The sequence below is a fragment of the Bos grunniens genome, chromosome 22 (genome assembly GCF_055505025.1).
Source record: "Bos grunniens cultivar Pamir isolate PY7600 chromosome 22, Bosgru_T2T1.0, whole genome shotgun sequence".
Taxonomy (NCBI): domain Eukaryota; kingdom Metazoa; phylum Chordata; class Mammalia; order Artiodactyla; family Bovidae; genus Bos; species Bos grunniens.
Genome location: NC_141186.1, coordinates 9,958,663 through 9,985,468, shown reverse-complemented (window position 1 = coordinate 9,985,468; position 26,806 = coordinate 9,958,663). Strand labels below are relative to the sequence as shown.

The 26,806-nt window shown below is 43.3% G+C and overlaps 1 protein-coding gene across 24 annotated transcripts in view; it reads right to left on the bottom strand.

The window, feature by feature from the left end:
• ARPP21 (cAMP regulated phosphoprotein 21) overlaps positions 1-26,806 on the bottom strand; it is a 162,764-nt gene that overhangs the window by 42,385 nt on the left and 93,573 nt on the right. For all 24 annotated transcript variants that reach the window (XM_086365785.1, XM_086365770.1, XM_086365766.1 and 21 more), the window contains 5 exons: positions 23,624-23,857; positions 15,767-15,948; positions 14,715-14,810; positions 13,374-13,619; positions 9,687-9,813 (listed from right to left, as the gene is read on the bottom strand). In XM_086365785.1, the coding sequence (XP_086221911.1) occupies positions 9,687-9,813; positions 13,374-13,619; positions 14,715-14,810; positions 15,767-15,948; positions 23,624-23,857 (885 nt within the window). The remainder of the gene's footprint in view (positions 1-9,686; positions 9,814-13,373; positions 13,620-14,714; positions 14,811-15,766; positions 15,949-23,623; positions 23,858-26,806) is intronic.

Here is a 26,806-nt window from a genome sequence, read left to right as displayed (position 1 = left end):
AGGGATTGGTGGCTGTCCTCGAAGGCCATCACAGTCCTCCCTGCAGCCAGGGAAGATGAGCTGACAATCGGGAAGAGAACCTGGAAGCAACCACACAGGGGACTGTGGCCGTTTCAGGGATCCGAACAAGAGCATGGGTGTGAAGCCCGTTGCATGCTGCTCTTGCAATGAAGAGCTGTGCAAAACTGCCTCTGCCGTGGAATCTTGCTGTTACAAGTGAGTTAGTGATCCTGCTTGAAAGCAGGCAACCCCCATCTGCTTTAAAGAGGGTATGTGAGCCACTGTGCGTCTTTGAGAATTATACTAATTTCACGAGCCTCCTATCACCCTGCAGCCTTCCTGGCTTACAGTTACTGCTATCTGGATCTAGAGTTATCAGGTTCATGAGGCATCATGTGGATAGAGGGGCCAGTGGCAATTCAAAGCTCAAGGGGGTGATCACAGTTTTGTGCTTGTGCTGCTGGTTTGAGGAAGGGGCAAGCTAGGATGTCATGAATACAGTAAGTCCATGCTGAATGGCTTGGCTGAATTTATATATATATATATGGTGTCCCTAAAGAAATAGTCACATCTGAAGACAGAGGAAAGAAGAAAGAATTTTAGTATTAGTTGCTCAGTTGTGTCCGACTCTTTGTGACTCCATGGACTGTAGGCTGCCAGGCTCCTCTGTCCATAGAATTCTCCAGGCAAGATTCCTGGAGTGTGTTGCTATTTCCTCCTCCAGGGGATTTTCCCAACTGAGGGATAGAGGCTGGGTCTCCTGCATTGCAGCTAAATTCTTTACCACTGAGCTACCTGGGAAGAGGAGCCTTTTCAGGGCTACTTCCTAGGAGATAGTGTCCTTTGATGTTAGTGATTTGCACAGTTTTCTATTCAAAATTAGAAAAACATCAACAATGTTAAGCAATAGTGAACTCCTTGGAAATGACAAATTTAAAGACTAGGCTAATACTTTTTTCTTGGGTACCGTGTTAGCTTGGAATTTGGAAAGCACGATGTAAACAACATAATTCAAGATGCTGTTCACTGTTTTATCACCACAAATTTCTAAGTGAAATCAATACCCTAAGGCTCACTTGATGCTGGCTCTAGGGACAACACTGGAAACAAAAGACAGTCGGTAAGTTTCATGCTCTGCTTCGAAATGTAGGGAAAATCCAGCTCATTTTTCTGAATCATCTGAATGTTAGATTGTGGACGTCTTTGGGGGAAAGCAGTGTGCTATCCCTTAATGGCAAGGGATGTGTAGAGCGGAAAGAAATGAGATTGAAAAACTAAAGTAAAGGGGGAAATGCAGACAGTGAACACATGAGATGCAAGCACCCAGAGTTTGCAGGGAAAAATCTTATTAAATACAAGGAAAAATGACAAGGAAAACAAATGACAAACAGGAGAGAGAGAGACCGACTGTTTATTAGAGTTAAGAATTAAAGATAGAAAACAGGGACTGCCCTGGTGGCCCAGGGCTTAAGACGCTGCACTTCCACTGAAGTGGACATGGGTTCAATCCCTGGTCAGGGAACTCAGATCTCACATGCCGTGTGGCCAAAAAGTAAATATTTTAAAAATAAATTAATACAAGTAAAGATGGAAAATAAAATAAGAAAATGGATTTAGGGATGGGAAGGAAACGGAGACCATGAAGAATGAAAAAAAAATTTTCTAAAGAAAAATGCAGCTGAGAAATGAAGTCATTCGTAGACCTAGGTGAGAGCTGACAGCAGAAATTGCTGGCAACCAATTTGTAAGAAATAAAAAAATGCAGCACACGAAAAGGGAGGGTCAAGACTATGTACAGCACAAAACATCTTAAATTCTCTTAATTTACTTTGGCTTCATAGCATCAGGTAGATCTGACACCTTGGAACAAGTAGTTTGGGTTCTCTGGATATCACTATTGCGTTCATATTCTCTTAGGACATCACATATGAAAGATGTTCGAGTTTTCAAAAAACAGTATTTGTGTGCTTTTCTGGCCACAATTCTTTCCTTATCATCCTCTAATCTGACTCTCTTTTTCTTTAACAAGCTATGTTTTCCACTTTCTGTTGCGTAAGATAAAGAAAAGAGATAATGTTATGATCTGTCTTAGGATCTTTACAGGAAAGCAGAAAGTCTAACTGTCGCAGTCGTGTTTAACTGCACAACAGATGAATACATTCACACCAAAGGTACGTAAAATGCAAAGTGTTAAAGTGACTATTTCAAATATATTGAATAAATTCTTTTACCGTGACCTGGGGGACAGAGGGACCTGGCCATCTGTATTGCTTTCCAAACCTGTAAGATTTTCAGACCTAAAAACAGCACGATTCCCATCATTGCTTCTAATAGTGTTAACCTTTCCCAGAATCCCAGCTTAACACTTCTCATTCCTATTTCTGTAAATGGAATAATTAGACCAATTAATGAAAGAAACACATGAACATTTCCATAGAAACCTTTTCCAGACTGATATTTTCAGAACAGCGTGTTCCGCAAGGATTTATCCATGTGACTTCCTCTGATGTTAACAGAAATCAGACAATTAAATTCTCCTGTAACTCTTTTATAATTTACCCCCTCTGCTCTTAGGAACATAATAATGCAGACATCCAAAGCGCAATCACTTCCTTAGAGTTGTCAAGTGTAAAAATTTTTGCATCGCTTCTCTGAGTGATTATTGGTTATATATTCTTTCTCAAATTAAAAAAAATAGATTAATGAGGTTTTAAATATTAAAATGTATGGAAATTATATGAAGGGTAATTAGGAAAATAGTTCTCTCTTTTAAAAAATAATCATCAAACTTGGGAAATAAATTTAAGATAAAAAGAGAAGGTCCCAATTTCGATAAATGAGCATCTCTTATTGGTCACACCAGTCAATCACATTCTTTCTTTAGCTCTGATCTCTGATGCTCTGTCTCCTCAGCTTAGCCAATCCTGAGAGGGAAAGAAGTCAAGATGAGGAATATCATCCTAAGAACAAAGACGGAGAAAATGTTTTTAAAGATAAAACCCTTCTCAATTACATTGATACTGACTGCTTAATAAGTAAGGCTAGAAGGACAGGAGTCACTGTCAAGTTCACGCAACTGATCTGGTTAAATAAATTTATAGACTCCGTTAAGGTGCATTTTGCCCCATCCCAAATGCGTTTCAGAACAACATTAAAGAGGCAATAATCTTCCTTCTCAGTAGGAGCTGTTAATAGGAACAATATGCTATTGCAACAAGAAATATTACTCCTGAAAGAAAGAAAAAAATAAGACGTTGCTTTTCCTATCAGGAAAGGAGCACAGGCTTTGGTTTATCTTCAGATACACACAGGTCACAGATAATTCTATCTTCCTGCCAGGAATGCCATTCAACCCCATTCCATTGTTGAACATCCAGAAGGCAACCAAAGGGTGATGTGGGTAGGTTTCCAGGGCCTGGTTATTCCCTGCCATCTGAATACTATCAAAACTAGTCCAATGTATGACTTATGATGGGAGCATTATTATTTTACAGACATTCCCAAATTGCTCAGTATATGGAAATCCAAATAGGGGACTTCCCTGGTGGCTCAGCCAGGAAAGAATCTGCCTACAGTGTGGGAGACCTGGGTTCGATCCCTGGGTTGGGAAGATCCCCTGGAAGAAGGCATGGAAACCCACTCTAGTATTATTGACTGGAGAATCCCAGTGGACAGAGGAGCCTAGCGGGCTACAGTCCATGGGGTTGCGAAGAGTCCGACCATGACTGGGTAACTAAGCACAGCACTGGGGGTCCAGTGGTTAAGACTCCATGCTTCCACTGCAGGGGGCGTGGGCTAGATCCCTGGTCAGGGAACTAAGATCCCACAAGCTATGCAGCACAGCCAAAAAGAAACAAACAAATATAAAGAAAATCCAAATTTATGGTATCCCTGACTATGGATCTACGACATAGTCCTTGGGCATTCAAACTTTGAAAACATGTGTATATTTGTTTGTTGAAGTGGATTGGTTGGTTAGGCTTTGACTTAATTTCATAACACTGAATTACTATGATCTTTTGATGATTAAATTGGAGGGGTGGAAAGTGAAAGTCGCTCAGTCATGTCTGGAGGGGTGAGCAGTTTTCATTTAATATTTTAAACCTTCACATTTTTCTCTCACTCATGTGCACATGCTCCCTGGCCCTGATAAGAGAGACTCCGCATTGGGCAGGAGATTGATCTTTGGTTTCCTCATCTAGCAAAACTCAGTGTTTAACTTCCATTTCCATTTCTGTCAGTGCTATTTAAATCTCATGATGACTGATGAGCTGAGTTTAAGATAAAGTCCACATGAGGTTTACCTTAAATACTAATGAAAAAAAAAAATGAATCAAGTTTAAAAACTTCTAAAGACCTCCACCATTTCCTCCTGCAAGAAATCCCAACTTTCCTATCACAAGGCAGGGTGGAGTCTCACCAGCCCAGCACATAGATGTGAGCAGAGCAGAAGTAAATTAGGTAAGCCTGCAGAAGCCCCACAAAAGCTGCAGGGGGTTTTGCAATACGATGTAAGCGTGTTAAGATTTTCATTGTTTCCTTTTGAACTACAGTTTTAAAAGTAAAACACTGTCACGGAAAACGCTCTATGAAATAGGTTTTATCCAAAATGCCTCATTTAGCAGATGGTTGGGAGCAGGAGAACATGGGAGAGGAAAAGGATTTAAAAAGTAGAAGTGAGAGGCATCTCCACAATCGTCAGAATCCACCTCAAATGACCCACAGGAGTTAGAATCTAGGCTAATGTAAGATTCCAGCAAGTTTTGTGTTTTTTTCCCCCCTTTCTTCTCTGAAGCCATCCATGTTCTCTTCCTATTATTCTATTTTTTTAAGTTTTTTTTAAAATTTTTAATTAGAGGATAACTGTTTTACAATATTGTGTTAGTTTATTTTCATGACAATCAAGAGTACAGAATCTTCTGCTCTATCAGGAAAGCAGACCACCGGACTGTCCCTTGTAAAGCAGTTAGCTTCATGATTTTTATACCTAGACCTAAAGTCATATTACTGCCACTAAGCAACAGGGCTGAAAGCCTGGTGTGTGAGAGACATGGCAGCAGCTTATAGAAGACCTTACCAAACTCCAGTGGTCAAAGGGCCTTTCCCTTCCAGACTATGGAATGGAATTTCTGTGGAATGCTTCCAGCTTCTTTTAGGGAAGGAAGCACTTCTTGTTGATTTGGGAAAGGAACCCACATGCTCCATATAGCTATACACCTTCCTCCATCCTTAGACTTCAGGGGTATGGGGTTGGGGGTGGGGGCAACCTTTGTCTTGAGATTCATTTCAGGACTTTAGGAAGTCTTATAGTTGAGAGTTGTGAAGCTCCACCTCTCAGCAACAGACAGAATGAGCAAATAAAAAACCAGCAAAATTATAGAAGATCTGAACAACAAAATAAATAGGATTTGATTGAAATGTATAAAACATTCCACCTAACAACAACAGAATACCCATTTTTTTCAAGTGTTTAAAGGAGCATTCACCAAGAGAGACCATATCCTGGGCTATAAAACCAACCTCAACAATTTTATAAAAACTGAAATCAATTATAGTTTTTGGCAATAATGAAATAAGTCTAGAATCAATAACAGAAATACAACAGGGAAATCTCCAAACACTTGCACATTAAACAACACACTTCTAAATAAACCATGGGTCAAAGAGGAAATCTCCAAGAAAAGAAAAAAATACATATAAATGAATGAAAATATGACATATAAAAATACGGGGGACACAGCCAAAGTAGAGTTGACAATGAAACTTAGACCATTAAAATCTTACATTAGAAAAGAGCAAAGGTTTTAAATCAATAATCCAACTTCCTACCTCAAAAAACTATAAAAAGTAGAGCAAAATAGGGCTAAAGGAAGAAAGTAAGAGCAGAAATCAATAAAATTGAAAATAAAAAATAGAGAAAATTAATGAAACAAAGAGGCAGTTCTTTGATAAGATCAACAAAATCGATAAATTTAGCAAGACTGTCTGATTCTTTGAGACCCCGTGGACGGTAGCCTGCCTGCCAGGCTCCTCTGTTCATGGAATTTTCCAGGCAAGAATACTGGAGTGGGTTGCCATTTCCTCCTCCAGGGGATCTTCCAGACTCAGGAATTGAATGCAAGTCTTCTGCATTGCATGTAGACTCTTTCTCAGTGGAGCCACCAGGGAAGCTCTTATGAAAATTAAGAGAATTTAAAAATTATCATTATCAAGGTGGAACAAGACATCACAACATATTCTGCAGCTATTAAGGAGGGATTTCCCCTGTGGTTCAGTGGTTAAGAATCTGCCTTGCAATGCAGAGGATGTGGGTTCAATCCCTGGTTGGAAGCTGAGATCCCACATGCCACAGGACAACTGTGGGCCACATCCACAGAACCGGCACAGACACCTAGAGATGCCCACATGCCACCACAAAGAACCCCCGAGTGGCAACAAAGACCCAGTGCAGCCAAAAAACAAAAAACGAAAGAAAAACAAAGGAATAGGAAAGAACTACTGACAACTTTATAGCCATAGATTCTACAGCTTAGAAGAAATGGGCCAATTCCTCAGCAAAACACAAACTACCAAAGCTCAGCAAAGATAAAATGGTAATTGGAAGAGTCTTATAACCATAACGAATTTATAATGAAAAAGTTCCACACATTATTTTCAAATAAAAAGAAAACAAAATATTTCTGATTCCGCAAATTCCCAGGCTCTGACAGTTTCACTGGAGAATTCTAACCAACATTTAAAGATTTAGCACCAGCTTGACACATTTGGACCAGAAAACAGAAGAGCAGGAAACACTTTCTAATTTATTTTATGAAACCAGCAGTACACTCTAATACCAAAATTAGGATGTATTCATTCCCAAATGCCTAGTTAGGAAGGTATATGGGGCTTTATAAGCTCATTTTTGTTGCTTTTAGGACATGCCCAAGATCTTGGAGAACCAAGAATGAAGCTATATATACATATATTTTGCTTTTTAAGTCAACTAAAAAGGGAATTTGGAATTGGAGACATGATCTAAAAGGAACTCTTATTTTTTTCCTTCCCAATGTGTGATTCCTATGCAGATGTCTCAGCTGCTCTCTGCCATTTGTTCCTGACCAGCTCTGCAAAATAACATGGAAGCCCACGTGAGTCGGGAGGCAAGAGTCCAGGTTTTCAAGTTGTTCTGCTGTTAGGCCAACTTGTGTACTTAGAGAATTAGTTACGTGTTATCTGCCTTGGTAACATGCTGGCTTAGTTACCAGCATGTTAATTTCTATAGGATCATCCACACCAGGAAGTAAAGGCAAAACTAGTAAGTATATTTATGCTGTTATGATAAAAATTGGTTAACACGCAGGCTTAGGAGGCTCTCTCTAAGAGAGTCCACCGACACAGCGGCTACCCCAAATAACTCGCCATGTCCCTTTCGGAAGTCACTGTTGGTGCCGCTAAGCTCGGCTAAAAGCTTCCCAGCTGTAGGGTCCCAGAGCCCCTTTTACCATCACGGAGCCATCGCTGAGCTGTGTTCCTTGGGTTTTATTAGCAGAGGTGATTCTCAGGGAGATGACCAGCTGCCCTCCCAAACACTCAGTAAATTCAGGAGAGGTGGAAAACGCTGGGGAATGTTAGGCCTGACGTCAGGGGTCGTGCTCCCTGAACTAGGAGCTTAGGGCCCGCATGTGCACACTATGTTATCAATTTCAAGGATGATGCCGTGCACGTATCATTTTGGCGTTTCTCATCTCCCCACCCCCCACAGACACTGCCACTCACTTCCTTGACACCTGAAGCACCAGCTGCTATTTTGAGCAAGAATCTGACTTAGAATGCCTTCTTCTAATTATGTGTCATTATCTCGCCTTGGGGCGGCAGTTCCCTGGTGACGTGGAGCCATGGGACATGTCAGACCCACTGGGTTGTCATAAATGCTACCAGTTAGGTCTCCCTGAGATGGGGAGAGTGGTTTCTGCATCCCCAAATTCTCCCACAGTGTTTAAAAAAGAAGCAGCAAAGGCCAGATGGATTCTCCCTTGTGCTGACATGCATCAGTGAAGGCAGTGGGGAGTCTGAGGTTTGCTCTAAAAATCTTATTCTGTTACCTAGTTAATACATTCATCCAACTTATTCAGCCCCTCACACAGACCCAGAGCTCACAGTGCAACTGGCTCCCGCCCTCTGGATCTGCATTCTTGTATGTGAACTATACACCAACAGAGGACTAACATATCCTTCAGAAAACTCTCAAACACTGGCACTCAACTAAAATTTTAAAACTTCTTATAATTAGATATTGACATCTTTCTTCTTTTAAGGGCATCAGTAACCAAAAAGGAAACTGCTATAGTTTCTGGCCAAGAGCTAGATTATAAATTAATTCTTTGATAAACATGAGCAGACAAAAAAAAAAAAAAGACGGTTCAGAATGCAAACAACACTAGAGACTGTTATCTAAATTGACAGCACAGTTACCACCAGCTTGAAAGAGATAACATATTCCAACAAGGAAAGAAAATATGGCCAAACACCTATCTTAAAATAACTAATAATTAGAAATCCTTTAGTGCTCTCATTACGGCTAAAGTGTCAATTCAGAGGTCGAAATATATTCTTTCCAAAACTGACACAGTGTTGAAAACTGTGTTGCCTGCTATACACGTCCTATCTTCTCCCACAGATGTTAAGTAGGTCTTGAGATGAACTAAAGAACAGATAGCCACTCCCAACACAGTTAATAAATGATCCCTCCCAACTGACAAAATGCCAGCCCCACCAGCATGAGTATTCTTCAGGTGATTTGCACTCATCCTTGGAAAGGATGGTGCTTTTGGTTACAATGTACAAAAGCTGTGTTTTTCCTGTATACTTCCCACCCCCACGTCTCACACATTACAGAGGCACATACACAGATCCAGTGTGGAAGTCGGACGACAGATGGGAACACGTGCTCTAACGTATCGCCCTACTCACGGAAGGCAGGGGCCCCCGGCCAGGGGGTCTTCAGCAGGACCATCGGCGGCTCCCCCCACTGTGTGGGCAGCGGGAGGGACACCCGTGCGTCCCCACCGCAGGTCCCTCGCGCCTGCCGGCTTCCTGCTGCCGTTGGGGTGGCGGCGTCCCGTCAGGAGTGTGACACAGTAGGGAAAGAGACCGGTTCACTGTGAGACCTGCTACTCACTCTCGGACAGTGCCTCGGCCCCCCTTCCCACTGCACAGCGGCTGCCGCAGGCGGTGAATGGCCCTCCAGACTGTGAGCCCGGGTCCGAGTCCCATGGGGACACAGGCTGAGGTGTCAGTGACCTTCTTCTCAAGACACTGCATTTTTTTATGGTGCTACAGAAACAACCTGACATGGTTCCCTAGCCTTAGGAACAGGGGAAGACGGGTGGGGGAGAGTATGAACTAGGAAGATGGGGAGGTGGTTGGCTCTCAGCTTTCAGAGGAAACTAAGAGGGTCCCCAAGTCAGTTATATAGACCGTGTTTCGCATGCGTGCTGGGGAGGCCGGGTAACGTGAGTTTCACCTCGTGGGACCTGTCACTTATCCACACAGAGTTAATCAAATGCTCCATTATCTTTCCTGGGGAAGGGAAATGAGCTGATTTGAACTGTGAAGCTTGGATGCTCATCCAAAGAGGACAGCTGAGAGATGTATGTGCAAAATAACTCATCTGGAGGAGGAAATGGGCAACAGATTCCAAGTACCTGCTGGCTGCGCCGTCGGCGGTATCTGCTGGCCCCTCTGAGCACTGAACTGAACCGAGGCCATGGGCCGGTACTGCTGCGTGGTTGAGGTAGGGTACTGACCAGACGGATAATAATACACAGGCATCTGGGGAAGGAAGGGGACAATGGCAGGACATGAGGGCTGCAAACGGAGTAATGTTTTTACACATAAAATACATTGTCATCTTATGACATAATGTGAATACAGTAAATTGCAAAGATGGCCACCCTGCCTACATGCATATGCATGGAGTGAGTGAAAGTCGCTCAGTTGTGTCCAACTCTGTGAGCCTATGGACTGTAGCTTGCCAGACTCCTCTGTCCATGGAACTCTCCAGGCCAGAATGCTGTTCCCTTCTCCAGGGGATCGTCCCAATCCAGGGATCAAACTCAGATCTCCTGCACGGCAGGAGGCTTCTTTACCATCTAAACCACCAGAGAATCCCAAGAATGCTGGAGTGGGTAGCCAATCCCTTCTTCAGGGGATCTTCCCGACTCAGGAATCTAACCGGGGTCTCCTGCATTGCAGGTGGATTCTTTACCGGCTGAGCTGCCAGGGAAGCCCATGTATGTGTCACCAATGCCATGACACAGGAATGATGATTTCTGAGGCTTGTATGCCTGATCCTTAAGAAGACTTGCAGCTTTCACTCTTTCAGGAGAGAACCTAGCCACTAGGAGAAGAAGTCCAGACTGCCCAGCTGGAGAAAGAGGCCATGTGGAGGCCAGAGGCTGCCCAGCCAAGATCCCAATGCTCTGACTTAAGAGTGAGGCCCCACGTGACCTTCCAGTTCCAGTAAAGCTGCCTGGGACAGCACCACGTGGTGAAGGGGCGGGCCATCCCCACGGAGTTCCGCCACAAATTGCCCACCTGGCTGTGAGCTAGACAATGCCTGTTGTTTTAAAGTGCTGAATTTCGTATTTTTTTAAATGCAAGAAGAGTGAATGAAACAGTCAACAATGACAACACTTTTTTAGGGTAGTTTTGAATGTGATTGGGCTTCTCTGGTGGCTCAGCTGGTAAAGAATCTGCCTGCAGTGAGAGACCTGGGTTCGATCCCTGGGTTGGGAAGATCCCTTGGAGAAGGGAATGGCAACCCACTCCAGTATTTTGGCCTGGAGAATTCCATGGTCAGAGGAACCTGGTGGGCTACAGTCCATGGGGTCGCAAAGAGTCGGACATGACTGAGTGATTTTCACTTCACGTAAATGTGATCATCTAACTTGAATCGTTTTTCTAATGGAAACACAAGTCAGTCATGAAATCTAATCTCCAGCCTAAAAGGATCAGAGGATGAAATCATGAAATAAGGGCAGGTCCAGCAGAGCACTTATTAGAGTGGCACATAGCCAGTATCTCCCCTCCGAAAAAAAAAAAAAAAAAAAGAATATTCAATCTAAAAAGGAATATAGGTTAAAAAAGAATATTCAGTCTAGAAAGGGATATAAGTCAAAATTATTGTTTATGTCACCTTCTGTCACTTTCTCCTGACTGGGAATGACTGAAAATATTCTAATTACTTCCAGTAAGATTCGAATCAAATGTCTACTGACCTGGAAAGATTTCTTGCCTGTCTCAGGTCATTTATATGAAGGCTCTTTTCTTATTAATCAATTACCTTTTATTTCTAGGCCTCTGACTTTTCTTCTATCAACTTCTTTAAAATGTAAGCAGAGGCATGCCAATTCACAGCTTACAAGGTTTATCTGTTTGGAATAAAGTGAGGAGCCACCTGTTTGAGCATGGAGAGTTTTATGGCTTGCCCTCTTTGCCTTGTCCATGCATATTTGCTTCACTCTTCTGGTGGGTTGGGTATTCATGGCAAGTCAGACAAAACTGACCTTTATAGTTATTAAATAGGTTCATTTTTCTGCATAAATTGAGCATATTTTCATATATGCCCACAGACCATACCGCATGTTCTTTTCATTATTATACATCATCGAGTCATTGAGTTTTAAAATGTTTAATAACTTGAAAATCACTGTGGGATATATCCTATACCTTTACCTGTGGTTCTTTTACAAAGAAGTTCAGAGATGTTCAGACTGGTCATGAACATGTGTTTTCTGGTTTTTTCCCCCTTCCCTCTCTCTATTTTTAAATCTATTAAAGAGAGAATGAGAGCATTTCCATTGCAGATACACCAGTGCTCTGGGTTGTCTTTGCTCTAATATTTGCTCTAGTATCTTTGCTCACTAAAACTGGAATTCCTTCAATCAAGCAAGTACATCTTTTTTTAAAAAAGGCTTCAACTGAATATTCTGCCAAGTCTTCTTTTTCCCAATAATTAAATATTCTTAAAATCATTAATATATTAGTGAGGCCTGTTCTCCTGTAACTTAAAATGATTTTCCACATCTCCTTAAACCCGACCCTGATAGCTCAGTTGGTAAAGAATCTGCCTGCAATGCAGGAGACCCCGGTTTGATTCCTGGGTCAGGAAGATCCACTGGAGAAGGGATAGGCTACCCACTCCAGTATTCTGGAGAATACGGGTGAATACTCCAGTATTCCCTGTTGGCTCAGCTGGGAATCTACCTGCAAGGTGAGAGACCTGGGTTTGATCCCTGGGTTGGGAAGATCCCCTGGAGAAGGGGAAGGCTACCCACTCCATTATTCTGGCCTGGAGAATTCCATGGACTATAAAGTCCATGGGGTCACAGAGTCAGACACGACTGAGCCACTTTCACTTTAAACCCCACCAGTGACACCACTACATTGCAGAGAAGGCAGCTAGAGGTGACTATAATTATCACTCAAGATAAAATGAATGACTGGGTGAAAATCACTTCATGGCGGAGGATTCTGCATGGCTGCAAAAGCAAATAATTTATTCAAGATGTTAAGGCAATGCCACACATGATACAAAGGTAACACTGTACTTGAAACAGCTCCTCCAATGAGATATTTCATAATTAGCATGGAATTTGCTTGGGCTATGCATGCCTTGAAAATGGACCAGAAAACGCCTCAGTGCATTTTACATCTTGACAGTAATCACTTGCAATATTCAGCAAGGGATGCCCAGGAGAGCCCCAGAGATGTTTGGTGGTAAAGAGTAACACATAATCAGTCTTTGAGAAGACAGTAAAAATCAGTGATCTGTGGTGTCTTACACGCTCAAGTCAATTAAATATGATTAATGGCTACCTGTGGGCGGGTGTGGGAGGCCGTAGCCCCCAGGGGAGAGGAGAGTACAGTGGAGGGGGCTTAGCTTCCTCCTTTATATTCTGAGAGGAGCCCCCGATTAGCTCCAGAAAGATGCTTATGAATGGATAAGAAAGGAAACATGTCTCCAGAGCAGCAGCAGGAGAGATGCAAGGCCCCCAGGGGCTGACTTCCCTAGTTCCTTCTCCAGGGCTTTCCTGCCCGGAGCCATCACCATAGTGAGCCTCATCCTGCAGGAGGTGATGCTCTGCCATGGCCTCTGCACCAGCGGCCTAGACAGTGGGCCATTCCCTCTGGTCCTGGGGACACAGGTCCGCTTCACCCAACTTCCTTTCTGAGCCCCATAAGCACAGCTGGTGGACAGGACAGACCAGGACCTGTAGGCTGGGAGTATCAGTATGCCCCAGAAGCCCGAGGTGGGAAGAGTTGGCGATATTCTACACGGAAACCGAGCTCAAGGTGTTCTGGCTCTACCAGCTCTGGGTCCCACTCACCTGTGTGGGTGGAGGCTGATGCACGAATCCCTGTGGCGAGGCAGGGGGTTGGAGGACTTGCTGGGAGCCAGAGAAGCTCCCTGTGGGAAGCTGCTGACCCGTGGAAGCAATGACGTAGCTTGGCTGCTGGGTGGGCTGAGGCAGGAGGGACGGCGGGTAGACGGGACCGGCAGGGGGCTCAGGAGTCTCCCCGGAGGACTGCCGGCTCAGGGTCATCTGGCCGAACTGCGTGGCCACATCCTCTCTCTGCAAGCCATCAAGAGAAACCGGGACATCAGCAAGGCTGGCTGAGGAATGGCAGGGGCACACAGAAGCAGACGCAGGACACAGGCTTGTCCTTACCAGAGACAGAGGGGGCACGATTTGGGAAAAAATAAATGAAAGGAACTCTCTGTCCAAAACAAGAGAACGTAACAAGGGAAAATAGATTTTAAACTCAGAGATGGTCAATAGGTTGACCTGTATTTCTTTCTTTCAATGGAAACAAATGATTATTTTTTCACTGTGGGCTCAAGATCCTCAGAATAACAGTAGAATGAAAAGGACTTGGTGGTCTATCCTAGAGGGTCATCTGGTCTACCAACAATAGCCCACAGGCTCTGCCTACTGGAGAGAGACAAGAGGGACTTGTACTGCCCTTGGCTGCTGCAAAAATGGAACCAGGGCTAGAGTCATCAGCAGGCCGAGTGGAATTCCACTTGTAAAGGAGTATTTATTCACTGCCTGGCCTAAAGTTAAGAGAGAATGCTCACTCTCATTGTCCAAAAGGACCTAGTACATTGAGGGGAAATGAGAGGGCTCTGGAGAACTGGGATACTAGGGGAACATCTGTATCAGGAGCAGCAGGTGATGTCAGTTACCATCTAGATATTGACTTTAAGTTATTTGCGAACCCTCACACCAAACTCATGTGTCTCTCTCCCCCTGACTTCTAACTCAGAGGACATCCAATTCCTGCTTAGCTTGTACATGCCTTTTTATATTTTTTTGGCCGTGCATCATGGCACATGGGATCTTAGTTCCTCGACCAGGGATGGAAACCCTGACCCCTGCAGGGGAAGCACAGAGGTCTTAACCGCTGGACTACCAGGAAAAGTCCCAAGCTGGTAAACTCTTAAAAAGGGTATCAGACTGCAGGAGCATTAAACATAGGACAGATGACAGAAAGGAAAGCATTCTTTCTGGAGAGGAGTGGCAATGTTCTGGAATGAGACATTCACACACTACGTTCCCGCTGACAGTCAGCTCAGGGCCCCCCACCCAGCATCAGTCCACCCAGCAATAGTAAAACCAGAGAACACGCTCTCCCAGGAGAAACATCATCCCCAAAAGATACAGTACCAGGGGGAACTGTGGCGTTGGCGACACAGGCAGGAGATGCTGGGGAGGAAAAGACACAGCTGGGTATTGCACGGACTGGGAGGAAGCCTGCAGCCCCTGGACAGATTGGAGGAAAGAGAAAGCTGATCAGGTTAACAGGTGAGTGCTGGGGGTTGCAATCCCACTTGCCTCTGAAGCACACCACCATCCCGCACAGGCAGTCTTGGTTCAGTGCATCTGGAGAGGGGGCCAGCCACTGATGGGAAGACAGAGCCAGGCAGGCTGGCACCAGCCAGCCTTGGGGAAGGCTTGCTGCCCAGATAAGAAATCATGTGCGTGAAACATCTGAAATAACTGTAAAGCACTACAGAATTTAAAGAATTTCATTTAGTTTTTTTAAGAAATATTTTGAGACTTTTCATGTTGCTGTTGGTGGTCAGATTCCCTGGCTCTAAAAATATAGTCCAAAGGCTAAGAGTTGCCAGGGTGAAAAATTTTCCTAAGAAGCAAGAAAAAAACAAAAGAAAACTGAGGTTCACCTTGGCAACTTCCCTGGACACCTCAGGTTTCTGTGGCCATTTCCACGTGTTGCCCTAAAACAGGAGGGGAGCCCTACGTCTGTCCAAGGCACAGGTGAACAGCCAGGCCACCTTGGAATGAGCTGGTTTCTGTTCTTCCCGTTGGTAAGACATTTCATATTGTGTCTTTGCAAACACGCGCACTGCTCTGCATTGGGAATGATGACAACGGGCTGAATGGGATTGAGTTCCGTCCCCAAGTCAGGCTCCTTGATCATACAAGCAGCGTTTGTCATTCCTGTTCCAAGCACCACGCCTCAGCATGCAAGTCACTGGATGGGGTGGGTGCTCAGATCTATCTACACTTAAGGATCCAGGTGAAGTCCCATTAGCCTATCAGCCAGGGCTCTCAGTGGCCAGCTTTTATGATGGAGTTGAGTGGACAGGGGTGGTATCCATGGGAAATAGCCCCCTTCCTGACGCATCACATGTCTGAGGCTGGCGTGACCTCCATCTCTGTGCGCCTCCCCTCCAGGTCTTCCCACCAGCTCTTACCTGAGTGACCAGGGGGCTGGCCATTTGTGGCTGGGCTGGCTGGACCTGCTGTTGGGGCTGCGGGGAGGGCTGCTGCTGGGGCTGTGGCTGGGCCTGCCCCACCATTGCACTACGCAGGGGCTGCTGGCTGGCTGGGGGGTTGTAGATGGCGGGGGTCCCATCAGGATTCACGAAGGGCTGGCCTGCAATGGGACCATACCTTGGTCAAGGAAAACTTCTCAAGCCCTCTTTGGACACAAAGAACCCCTCTGAGAGATGTTCAAAATGGAACCTGAAGACAAGGGCCAGTGGAACCCCGGGATACCAGAACCTTCACCAGGGCGAAGACTTGACAGTTTAAGACTCATCTGGTTGAGCAAAATAACGGTATAATAAGCCCAGAGCAATTTAAGACACTGCAAATAAAGCCACCACCTTCAGGGTGATTCGCCAAAGCTAGGAGTACTTGTGCGTAGCAACACCCAGAGAAGGAGGCCCATGGAGCCCTGGGTGTGCTATCCTGTACCTCGCAGCCACCAGCGAGGTAACTTACACTGAGATTAGGGCTGTTTTGCATTGACAGCTCCGCGGCATTCAGTGACTCATTATTTACCAGTACGTTTGCTTTGCTTCCACTGGGCTGCTCACCAACTCAGAATCATTATCTGTTCCACAAATATATGTACAACCGGAATATACAACACGCATTCATTCACTTCTCTAAGTAGACAGCAGCCGGGGAGGGGACTGAAATTTTGAAGGCGGTGCATAATAAATCCATCACAGAACCATCTGGTCACGGGGAAGCAAATACACATTGTCTTGTCCTGTGAAATACTGGCATGGTTCACTGTTATTGCTCCTGCCATTTGAGGAGTGTTTTATAGTTTACAAAATAGTATCACTGGGACCTCATTGGGCCTCCGAGGAAGAAAGGTGTCATTGTGTTGTGTTTCTGAAGAGGAAAGACAGGGCCACTAGGAAGGTTACAGGAATGAGGGGCTGAAAGGAGAAGGGTAAGGAGAAGCAAATGAAAAGAGAGGGGATAAGAGGAAAAGGGAGGTGAGGGAGAGAAGAAATGGGTTTCCAATATGACAGGTGCAGCAACAAGCATCTCACACCCAGGGTCTTCTCTTCCAAGAATCCCACAGATGTGCAATCTCATTCCACTCTATTATTTTTTATTCATTTGGCCATGCCACGTGGCTTGTGGGATCTTAGTTCCCTGACCAGGGATCGAACCTGTGCCCCCTGCAGTGGGAGTTCTAACAACTTAACCTCCAGGGAAGTCCCTCATTGCACTTTTAGAGACAAGATAATCAGGGTTCGGAGGGCCCAAGCAACTTATTCAGAAATAAATGAAGCAGTAAGTGAGACAAGCAATGACTCTGGTCCATTCACCTCCCATCACACCAAACAACTTTGGTGAATTACCCAAGTTTGCATGATGAATACATGGGACAATGAATGAGGTTCCATGAAAAAAAAAAATCCAACCATAACTGAAAACTGTTCATTAACACGTGAGAAGTTAGGAGAGGTGTGGGTCATGTTTCAAGGTGGGATCACCCTCAGGATTGGTAGAAAAAGAAGACCCAGAATATGGGTGAAGAGATGGGCAAGGTGCCTACAGGTAAAGAGCAACGGACTTAATTTCAACTCATTTAGGAGCTGACATGGGACTTCCCTGGCCGCCCAATGGTTAGGACTCTGTGCTTCCACTGCAGAGCACACAGGTTCAGGACTGATCCCAGGTCGGGCAACTAAGATTCCAAATACTGCATGGTGTAGCCAAAGAAAACAAAAAAAACCACCTTCCTTTAAATACTGATGAACCTATGTGCAGGGCAGGGAACAGAGATGCAGATGTGGAGAGCAGACTTACGGACACAGCAGGGAAAGGACAGGGTGGGATGAACTAACAGAGTAGCACTGAAACATGTGCATTACCATGTGTAGAACAGATGGCTGGTGGGAAGCTGCCATATGACACAGGGAGCTCAAGCCCGTGCTCTGTGATGACCTGGAGGGTAGCATGGGGGTGGTGGGAGGGAGGCTGAAGAAGTATATGTATATTTATGGCTGATTCACATTGTTATATGGCAGAAACCTATACAACATTGTAAAGCAACCATCCTCCAATTAAAAATAAATTTTTAAAAGTGAACAAATAAACACGGATGGCTCTGGAAAAAACCACCTTCCTTTAAAAAGATTAGGAACTGACATGAAAGCTTTAGCATTTCCCAAATTTTCAGCACTGCCCTCAATGTGTGTGTGTGTGTGTATCCAACAAGTAACTTTATATGCTGCATATTCATGAACATACCTGCCAGAATCACAGAAGTTCTAACAACAGTTTCATAATTAATCACAACATGCTGTGATAGAAAAGCAAATGTGCTAGAATTGTAGTCACAGAACAATGACTAAATTTAGAGGGTTTTTAAAAAATGTTCTCCATAAGCACTTGTTTCTCTTTCATTGTTATTTAATTTTAGCTATGTTTTATTGTCTTATTGTTCTTTTTTCCAAAATAACTCTTCTGAATTAAAAAAAAAAATCTGCAACCCATTTTTTGCCTGTAAAACCCAACAATTCAAGAAAGAATGAAAAAAAATAGCTCAGTTTACAAAAATCTACTGGCCCATTTGGGGTTCTAATCCTTTGTTCTCTCCTCCTATTTTGTATCTTACTAGGTAAGAGGAACATTTTAGGTTCTTAACATTAAAAAAAAAAAATAGCAACTACATATGAAATCACTTTCAAGTCAGCCTTACTCTATGCTCACACACACACATAAACACAAACATGCAAAGATGGAAAACAAAAAGAAAATGAACTTTACTATTTCTATCACTTTTTCTTAAATTGGATTTTTTTTTAAACTGCTATTTGTGGATTTTTGGTCACACCATGTGGCATGTGGGATGTTAGTTTCCTGACCAGGGATCGAACCCGTGCCCCCTTCATTGGAAACGTAGAGTCTTAATTATTGGACCAGAGAAGTCCCACTATTTCTGAGACTTTTGATTTACCCCAGTGAGAACAAAGGAAGTGTGAAAAATTGACCATACTTAGGGAGAAGGAAATGGCAACCCACTCCATTATTCGTGCCTGGAGACTCCCATAGACAGAGGAGCCTGGCGTGCTACAATCCATGGGAAGAATTCACTTGGGTAGGGAGAGGGGACAGGCTCTTCTGGAAAGAGAACATAGTATAAAAGATTGCTTTTTATGCTCACCAAGGAACAATGGAGAGAACTGAGGAAAATAAAGAGTCAAGACAGATGCCAGGGAAGAGACCAAAAACAATTTCCTATGAGGGCCAGGAGGTGACTCTTGGTTTTCAAATCAGGCTCTGATGGCCTCTCTGTTTTCTACCTATTCACCAATCCAGGTGCAATTACGACTGAGTACAGACAGCTAGTTTGAATGACAGCAGCTGAAAACCAGAGGAGAAAGGCTCACGAGCTCTAGGAATATCCCACTTAGCAGAGGCTTTCACGTCAGAATTGCAGAAGCGTGCCCAGCAGGCCTGGCACGGGTCCTGGCAGGTAGAGAGGGCGTAGTGACAGCAGTAAGCCAGGGCTATGAGCCGAGCCCGGGTTTGAATGCAGAGCACCTACCACTCTCAAACACGTGCCTTGCGGTGAAAAACGTCTCCGCTCTTCACATCGACATGTGTAATGTGCAGCCGACATTATGTTACTAATGGATAATGACTGAGCCCCTGCATGGGACCGAGGCTCTGTTATCCAGGGATGCAAAACAAAAACAAAAAACTCAGTAGGACCTCTCCTCAGAAAGGGCTTACAAATGGGCTGGTAACAAGGAAATGAATCCAGGGGCAGTTCACACTAAAAAGAAACTAATTATAAGCTCTTGGTTTCCCATACTAAAGCATGGCCACTATGTACCTGGCAGAAGGGTATTTATTTATAAAGAAAGGGAGGGTATGTTGGGAAAAATGTTTTCCTTCCTAGTTCTTAAAAAGTGAGCAGTCAAATGACAAAGAAGCTGATGGTTATGGATAAGCAAAGATTACTTCAGGTCTTGCAAAGACATGTTTTTAGACAGCACACAAAAAAATTCATGGCGCATTCAAGCTCAAGGCAGGAGAAGTTCAGATAAATTGATTCTAGACGTCCTGTGAAAAACAAAACACAGAGCATTATGGAAGCCCACGAGGAGCATTCGGAACTAACCAGCCCTCAAAGGCAGCTCAGAGTCAAAGTCCTTGCAGATGGTGCATTCTTGCATCTCACGCTCCTGAACTTTAGCCAGACAAAAGCAGAGCAAAGTGGCAAAACAACATACCCAGACACTAACAAGGGCGTGAGGGATGCCAATGCCTGTTGACATCTCTGGATAGCACCACGTTGACAGAAAACTGCCAAAGATGAGCCTTCGGCTAGAAATTTCCCGAAGGATGCTGAGTCTAAGACAGCTGGAGGAAGGTGCATCTCAAGAGTCAAACCCAGGCTTGCCTGGCAAGGATGAAGGCATGGTCCAGAGATAACTCTCGAGCAAAGAGCCTCTGATTCCTTCATCCAGATGCACACAAAGCAAAGAAACAGCGGTCAACGCAGGTCCAGAGTTAGAAATGGACCAAGTGGGAGCTGAGTCTAAAGCCAGACAAAGTAAAAAGTCCTGGTTGTATCTGGGGAACCACAAGAATGTATATGGATGGGTTGGTTTCAGTTGCCAAATATTCAGTGTCAAGTAAAAGCCCGGTCTGTTGTGCCGACAAAGGAAGTTTCATTTTTGTTTCAGTTAGCAGACAAATGATGGACAGGCACCTTAGAATTTCAAATCATTGCTTGTCTTCTTCCTGCTTAAGACAGATATTTTATCCATCATTTTACACATGAGGCACATTCTCAGATATATGACACTGGATGAAAAACTGCTCTACTCTCCACATCAGCAGGGATGATGAATAGTAGACACTGTTTCAAAAATATGTAATTGTTGAGGACCTACATCTGAGCACAGTGCCTCAGGCTACTTCATCATCCACTCCAGGGAGGCAAAAAATATAACCAAGTGTGGCTCCTCCCCGCAAGCTCAGGAATGTGCTGGTAACTGGGAAATGGACCCTGAAGCAATTTACACAAGAAGCAAAGGAGTCACAGGCTCTGGGTTGCGTTTCTATCATGTATTGGCAGATAGGTAGTTAGGAAAGGGTTAAGAAAGGGTAAGAGGTGTGGATTCTAGGAGGGGGCAGCAATGCCAGAGAAAGATGAATTTCAGCCCAAAGGAGGCAACTTTCCAGTTTTAATAGTAGTATCATGTAAGAGATTAGATAGGGACTTCCCTGACAGTCCAGTGATTAAAATGTTGCCTTCCAATGCAGGGATTGTGGGTTCAGTCCCTGATTGGGGAGCTCAGATCCCACATGCCTCACAGAAACAATATTATAACATTCAATAAAGACTTTAAAAGTGATCTGTATCAAAAAAAATCTTAAAAAAAGAGAGATTAATAGCCTGAGACAGACTCACATACAACACACCAGAAATACACATATACACACATAAATATGATATATGACACATATATATCTATGTATGTACACTTTTTTTTCTTTCCCTTTTTTGGCTGTATCACGTAGCTTGCAGGATCTTAGTGTCCTGGCCAGGTATGCAGTGTGGGGCCATGGCAAGCCCAAGTCCTAACCACTAGACCAGGAGGGGATTTTGTGCATATTTTTAATTGACAAAAATAAACACATTCTGGAAAAAAAGAAACATCACAACTTAACATCTCACCACTCATCATGGCAAGAATAATTCAGTACATTTTCCTCCTGGTCTAGGGAGAGTGTCATGAATGGAGACTCTGTTCAATAGTGTTATTAGATCCTTTTCTTTAGTTAGGACTCTTTTGCAAAAGAGATATTTCAATAACAGCTCTAAATTACTCATGCCAATGTATAAAAATTGGGACTTGGCACCAGGAAGCACTGTCTTCCCTTTTCTATAAACAAGATTATAGATGATAATATACACATACACACGCACATCCACGCTATCATTACAAATCATTGTCCCCTAAAAAATACTCTGTTGAGCTTTTTGGAAACACTCTGAAATTCTGGTTAAAACATACCACTCAAAACTACGCCTAGTGGATACTCTTGTCTACAAATCCTCCCTATCTCAATTAAAAGTGAAAGAATTTAAGCTGACAGCATCGGATCACACTTTGATCTGTGCCCAGAGTAACGGATATGATCTTGGTTTTCTTTTCATTTCCTTTATAGTGCTTACAATGATCCAGATAAAATAAAAGCAATCTAATATCCTCCTTACAAGTATCTAATCTGAAAGCTTTCAAATGGTTTTCAATAAAATGATTACGCCTTCTTTCCCCTCAAGTTTATGGCATTTTCAAAATGTCTCAGTCACACACCGTGCCTTGAGAATGTGCCATATGCTTTCATGAAAATGTCGCAATTATTCAAGTAAGTATTTTACTATCATGCTTACGCATCTCTGAATTTCCTAATTACTAGACATGTGAAAACATGGAGTCACAGCACTTTTATGAGATTCTTAACCAGCGCTGCATTTAAAATTTTAGTTCATCAAAGAAATACTCTGGAATAATCTAAACCAAACCACAGATAAATTTTGAGAAAATTCAAAAATTTTTTCCATCTCTTTCAAAGGTTTCTAGAGAAATGACTTACTGATGTCAAGCCTCCCAACCCAGGGTTCCCCAGCCCTGGCACTACTGACATCTTGGGGATGGATAATCTTCTGGTGTCAGGGGCTGTCCTGTGCATTTGGAGATGTGTAGTAGCATCTCTGGTCTCTCTCCTTAGATGCCAGTAGGAGCCCCTCCTCCCCAGGTCATGATAATCAAAATATCTGCAGATATTGCCAAATGGTCTTGGATGCATGCGAAAACTGCCTCAGGTTGAGAAGTATCCCTCACAGAGCAGGTGTTCATTAGTCTATTTGCCCAGTGCTCTGGGTCCTCTGAAGTTATTGTGCAAGTTAACTGACCACTAGAGAAATTAAATAAGTACTAAGCAATTTAAGATGTACAAACTATTAGGTGAACAAACCACAAGGATACATTGTACAACATGGGGAATATAGCCAGTGTTTTACAATAACTATAAATGGAGTATAAACTTTAAAAATTGTAAAGCACTGTATTTCGCACCTGTAACTTACACAGTGTTATAGAACTATACTTCGATTTTAAATAAGTAAAAAACAAAAGCCAACAATGCCCATTCATCATGAAAGAAACAGTAGTCATGAAATGAGCAATTTTCCAAATCCCATCAAAACCAGCCTAACCCTAAAATTCCCGAAATACATAAGACCCTGTCCTCTGTATTCCCTTGCCACTGCTGTCCCTTATTTCCCAGTGGGATATGTGTGGGGTTGTCAGATGAGAAGACAGTTTATGTAATGAAGAATCTGCTCTGTGTCCAACTGAGATCTCAAGTTCCTGAAATTATCTTGGATGTGAAAACACTTTGAACAACAACAAGCTAACCATGGATTCAGCCTGAGAAATATCCATTTTCAATGAGTACCTCACAGTTTATCACTCAACAGTTTCTGATCTTAGCTCCCAGGAATACATGAGGGAGACCATGCCCAGGGAAGAGAGACCAGAGAGAAAAATATATATCTGGAAATTATCTGTATTTTGATTTCCACATCAATATTGATATTGATACTGAGATACAGATTCCAGCTCTCTATAGATCTGCTCTTCCTAAAACAAGACCCTCCACCACCATTTAGGCCCCAGGAATTTTCAGACCACTGGATAGAAAATTCAAAAGCTCAAATTCAAATTCAAGACCTCTGATCTTGTGTCTCAGTCAAAGAGAGGTGATGAACAAACCTGTGTGTGGATTAAGGAGGATGCTTCCGGGTGGGATGCCTGTGGCAGCTTCGAGCGGAAGAAGGATGTAGCTGGTGCTGCTGGGAGCGACCTGGCCCCCCATCCCATTCTCTGGGTAGGTCACACAGCCAGGAGAAGTGGCTGCCATGCCCGAGACCAGCGGAGTGCTCTGGAGAGGCGGATACGTGCGTGACAGCGATCCTGAGGAGCCTGCACTACTGGAGGACTCGGAACCTACCAGAGAGACATATATCAATGAGTCATTCCACATGGAGAAGGGGAGAGAAACCACTCCTTACTGTGAACAGTCCATCACTAAAGAATCTGAGGTGTCTGCTGCAGGATGAGACTAACTAATGCCTCTCCCACATTTTATTGAAATATTTGTCACATATTTTTCAGATGTATCAGATTCCCAGGAAAAGAGAGATGAAGAATGAGCCCTCAGTTCCTGGCATCTCGTACACTGCTAGGGTGATGAGCTGGTAAACGGTACCATAAAGCTCGGAACTCAGTGCCTGAAAATTCCTGTCTCCTCAAGTAAAGAATGATGTGGAAAGGTCTCATTGAGCTTGAGTACAACACTGGTTAAGAATCCACCTTGCAATGCAGGGGACATGGGTTCCATCCCTGTTGGGGGAACAGAGATCTCACATGATGTGCAGCAAATAAGCTCACATACCACTACTAGAGAGTCCATGCACTGTAATGAAAGATCTCTCCTGATTCAAAGAAGATCCTACATGCTGTTAACTAAGACCCGATGAAGCCAAATAAATGTTGTTATTCAGTCACTAAGTCCTGTCTGGTGTCTGACTCTTTGTAACCCCATGGACTACAGCATGCCAGGCTCCTCTGTCCTCCACTGTCTCCCAGACTTTGCTCAAATTCCTGTCCACTGAAGCCAAATAAATAAATATATAAAAGTTAAAATGACTGGGACGGAGGTTAAAATGACTGCAGTTTAAGGAGGAGTCCACGGTCATGTAGATGGTTCTAAAGTACTGGTTCTTCAACATCCATAAACCTGAATTTTGAAAAGGTCATAATCAGAAGTGATCTTTTCCTTCAAATGTGAGAAGAACTGGCTCATTCCTTTTAATTAAGATCTAGGAAGTACTTAAGATCTGCACCAGATCTTTCATATTCACATTATTAATATGATCAAGTGGTAAATCAAGGAGGTCTTGGCCATTATGATAATGACTGATTATTCTTCAGATGACACAAGACCACGGCGGGGACTTGTGGACTGACGATTTTTCACATACGCAGGTAACTGGGTCAGTGTACAGAAGTCACCGAGATGGAATTAAATGCTAATCATCTCCCTTTCCCTCCAATGTGGACAAGAAAAGCTACATTCCAAGTCCATGAGACACCAACAACCAGAGCCAGGCAGCTCCAGCGCCCTTGACCGTGGTTGTTTTGGGGCCCTGAATATTAAATCAGAGCCTCAGAGAGAAACTGCACCAAGCCAAATTTCTACATCTGTGGATTCAGACTAATGGATTGAGTGACATCACGGCTTGTAAGAGTGGAGTATAAGAAACTTTAAAATCTATTAGCCCACACTATTGATTTATATCATTAAAAATTCATTGTTCTGTGTCACTAGAGGTTAATATATATATAAAGAATATTTAAGATTGTTTTGAGGATTCTAAAACATGCCCTTAAACTGGAGAACGTTTAAAATAAGTGAGAGGAATATAATGTGACTGCAGAGAAAAGGGACCACTAGAGAGTGCGGTAATATTTTTGTTTTTATTTTTGAATACAAGGTGTGAATTTATTTTCAAATTCGAATCAAACATGGTAGAGTGGCTTAAAATCTTAAACTAGGTTATCTGAATTGAACACATTCAGAATTGGGCAAAAATAGTCATGACTATGTTGCCGCATTCCTTCTCAGAGAGACCATTTCTTGTCCTTCAAAGTAGAGTATTATCAATGTTGGAGTGTAATTAAATTATTTTCTCATTGACTCTTTCAAGGGACACATAAGAGTATATAAAAATAAAAGTCAAGTTATCCTGAATTAGAAGGATAGTGATATATACTGGGTGCGTAGTATGTGTGAACATCTCGATAAAACCTGTAATTTGAAGGACTATGACTGCGCACACAGGGAGGGAAATGGAAGCACAGAGAAGGCAGCTAACTCAAGCCAACTCATACAGCCAGATAATGACCCAGCTGGGATGTGGTCTAGGCAGACTGATCTAGATTTGACCATGACCCAGTACTGACCGACACCAGGGTTCTCGGTGGGAATCTCTAGTGCTTTTTTGATTATTCAGAATGATCAAGTTGCAGGTGAATTCAAGATGGTTCATCTGACTAATGGTGATACGGCTTTGAATAATATATGGGTGCAAAGGAGGAGGGATGAATCGGGAGACTGAGACTGAAGTATGTGCACTACCGATACTATGCATGAAACAGATAACTAATTGGGAATCTACAAGGAGCTCTAATCAATGCTCTGTGGTGATCTAAATGGGAAGGGAATCCAAAAGAGTGGAAGTGGAAGTGGAATATATGTATGGCTGATTCTGTTTTCTGTACAGTAGAAACGAACACATGGTCAAGTAATATACTCCAATAAAAATTAGTTTAAAAAACATATGGGCAGAAAAAGAAAGGGTCTAAAGGGAAACGTGGGAATGGTAAGGGTAGCTGTGGGAACACACGGCTAACATGTCTGACCCTGAAGTCGCTGCTCACTGCAAGCTGTAGTGTGTGTCTGTGGACTTGTGTCTATGATGTGAGGCTATAGTCCAAGTCTGACACTTAAGAGTCAACAACAACAACAGCAGTAATAATACAGGAACACTTTCTGCCTCCAGGCATTGAAGGTCACACACAATTGATTCAGCCTGCGTCCAGGCAGATGGGTTAGACAGTGAGAAAAACTGGGGCCCAAGAAAGAATCTAGGCCCAGCCTGGGCATGTGTGTTGGTGCTGGAGATGGATACACATAGATGGATGTGCCTCTATAAAATCCAAAAGATGATTTCACCTTGGCTTTTGGAAGATGGCCACTGATCATTGACAGGCAATATCATTTCCTTCTACTGGCTGAGAAAAAGCAGCAGCTTCAATAGGAACAATGACGAGATGAGGTAAATATAGGGGCCACAGGTTAAAAGAAAGAGAAGAAGGAAAAGTAAATTCGGC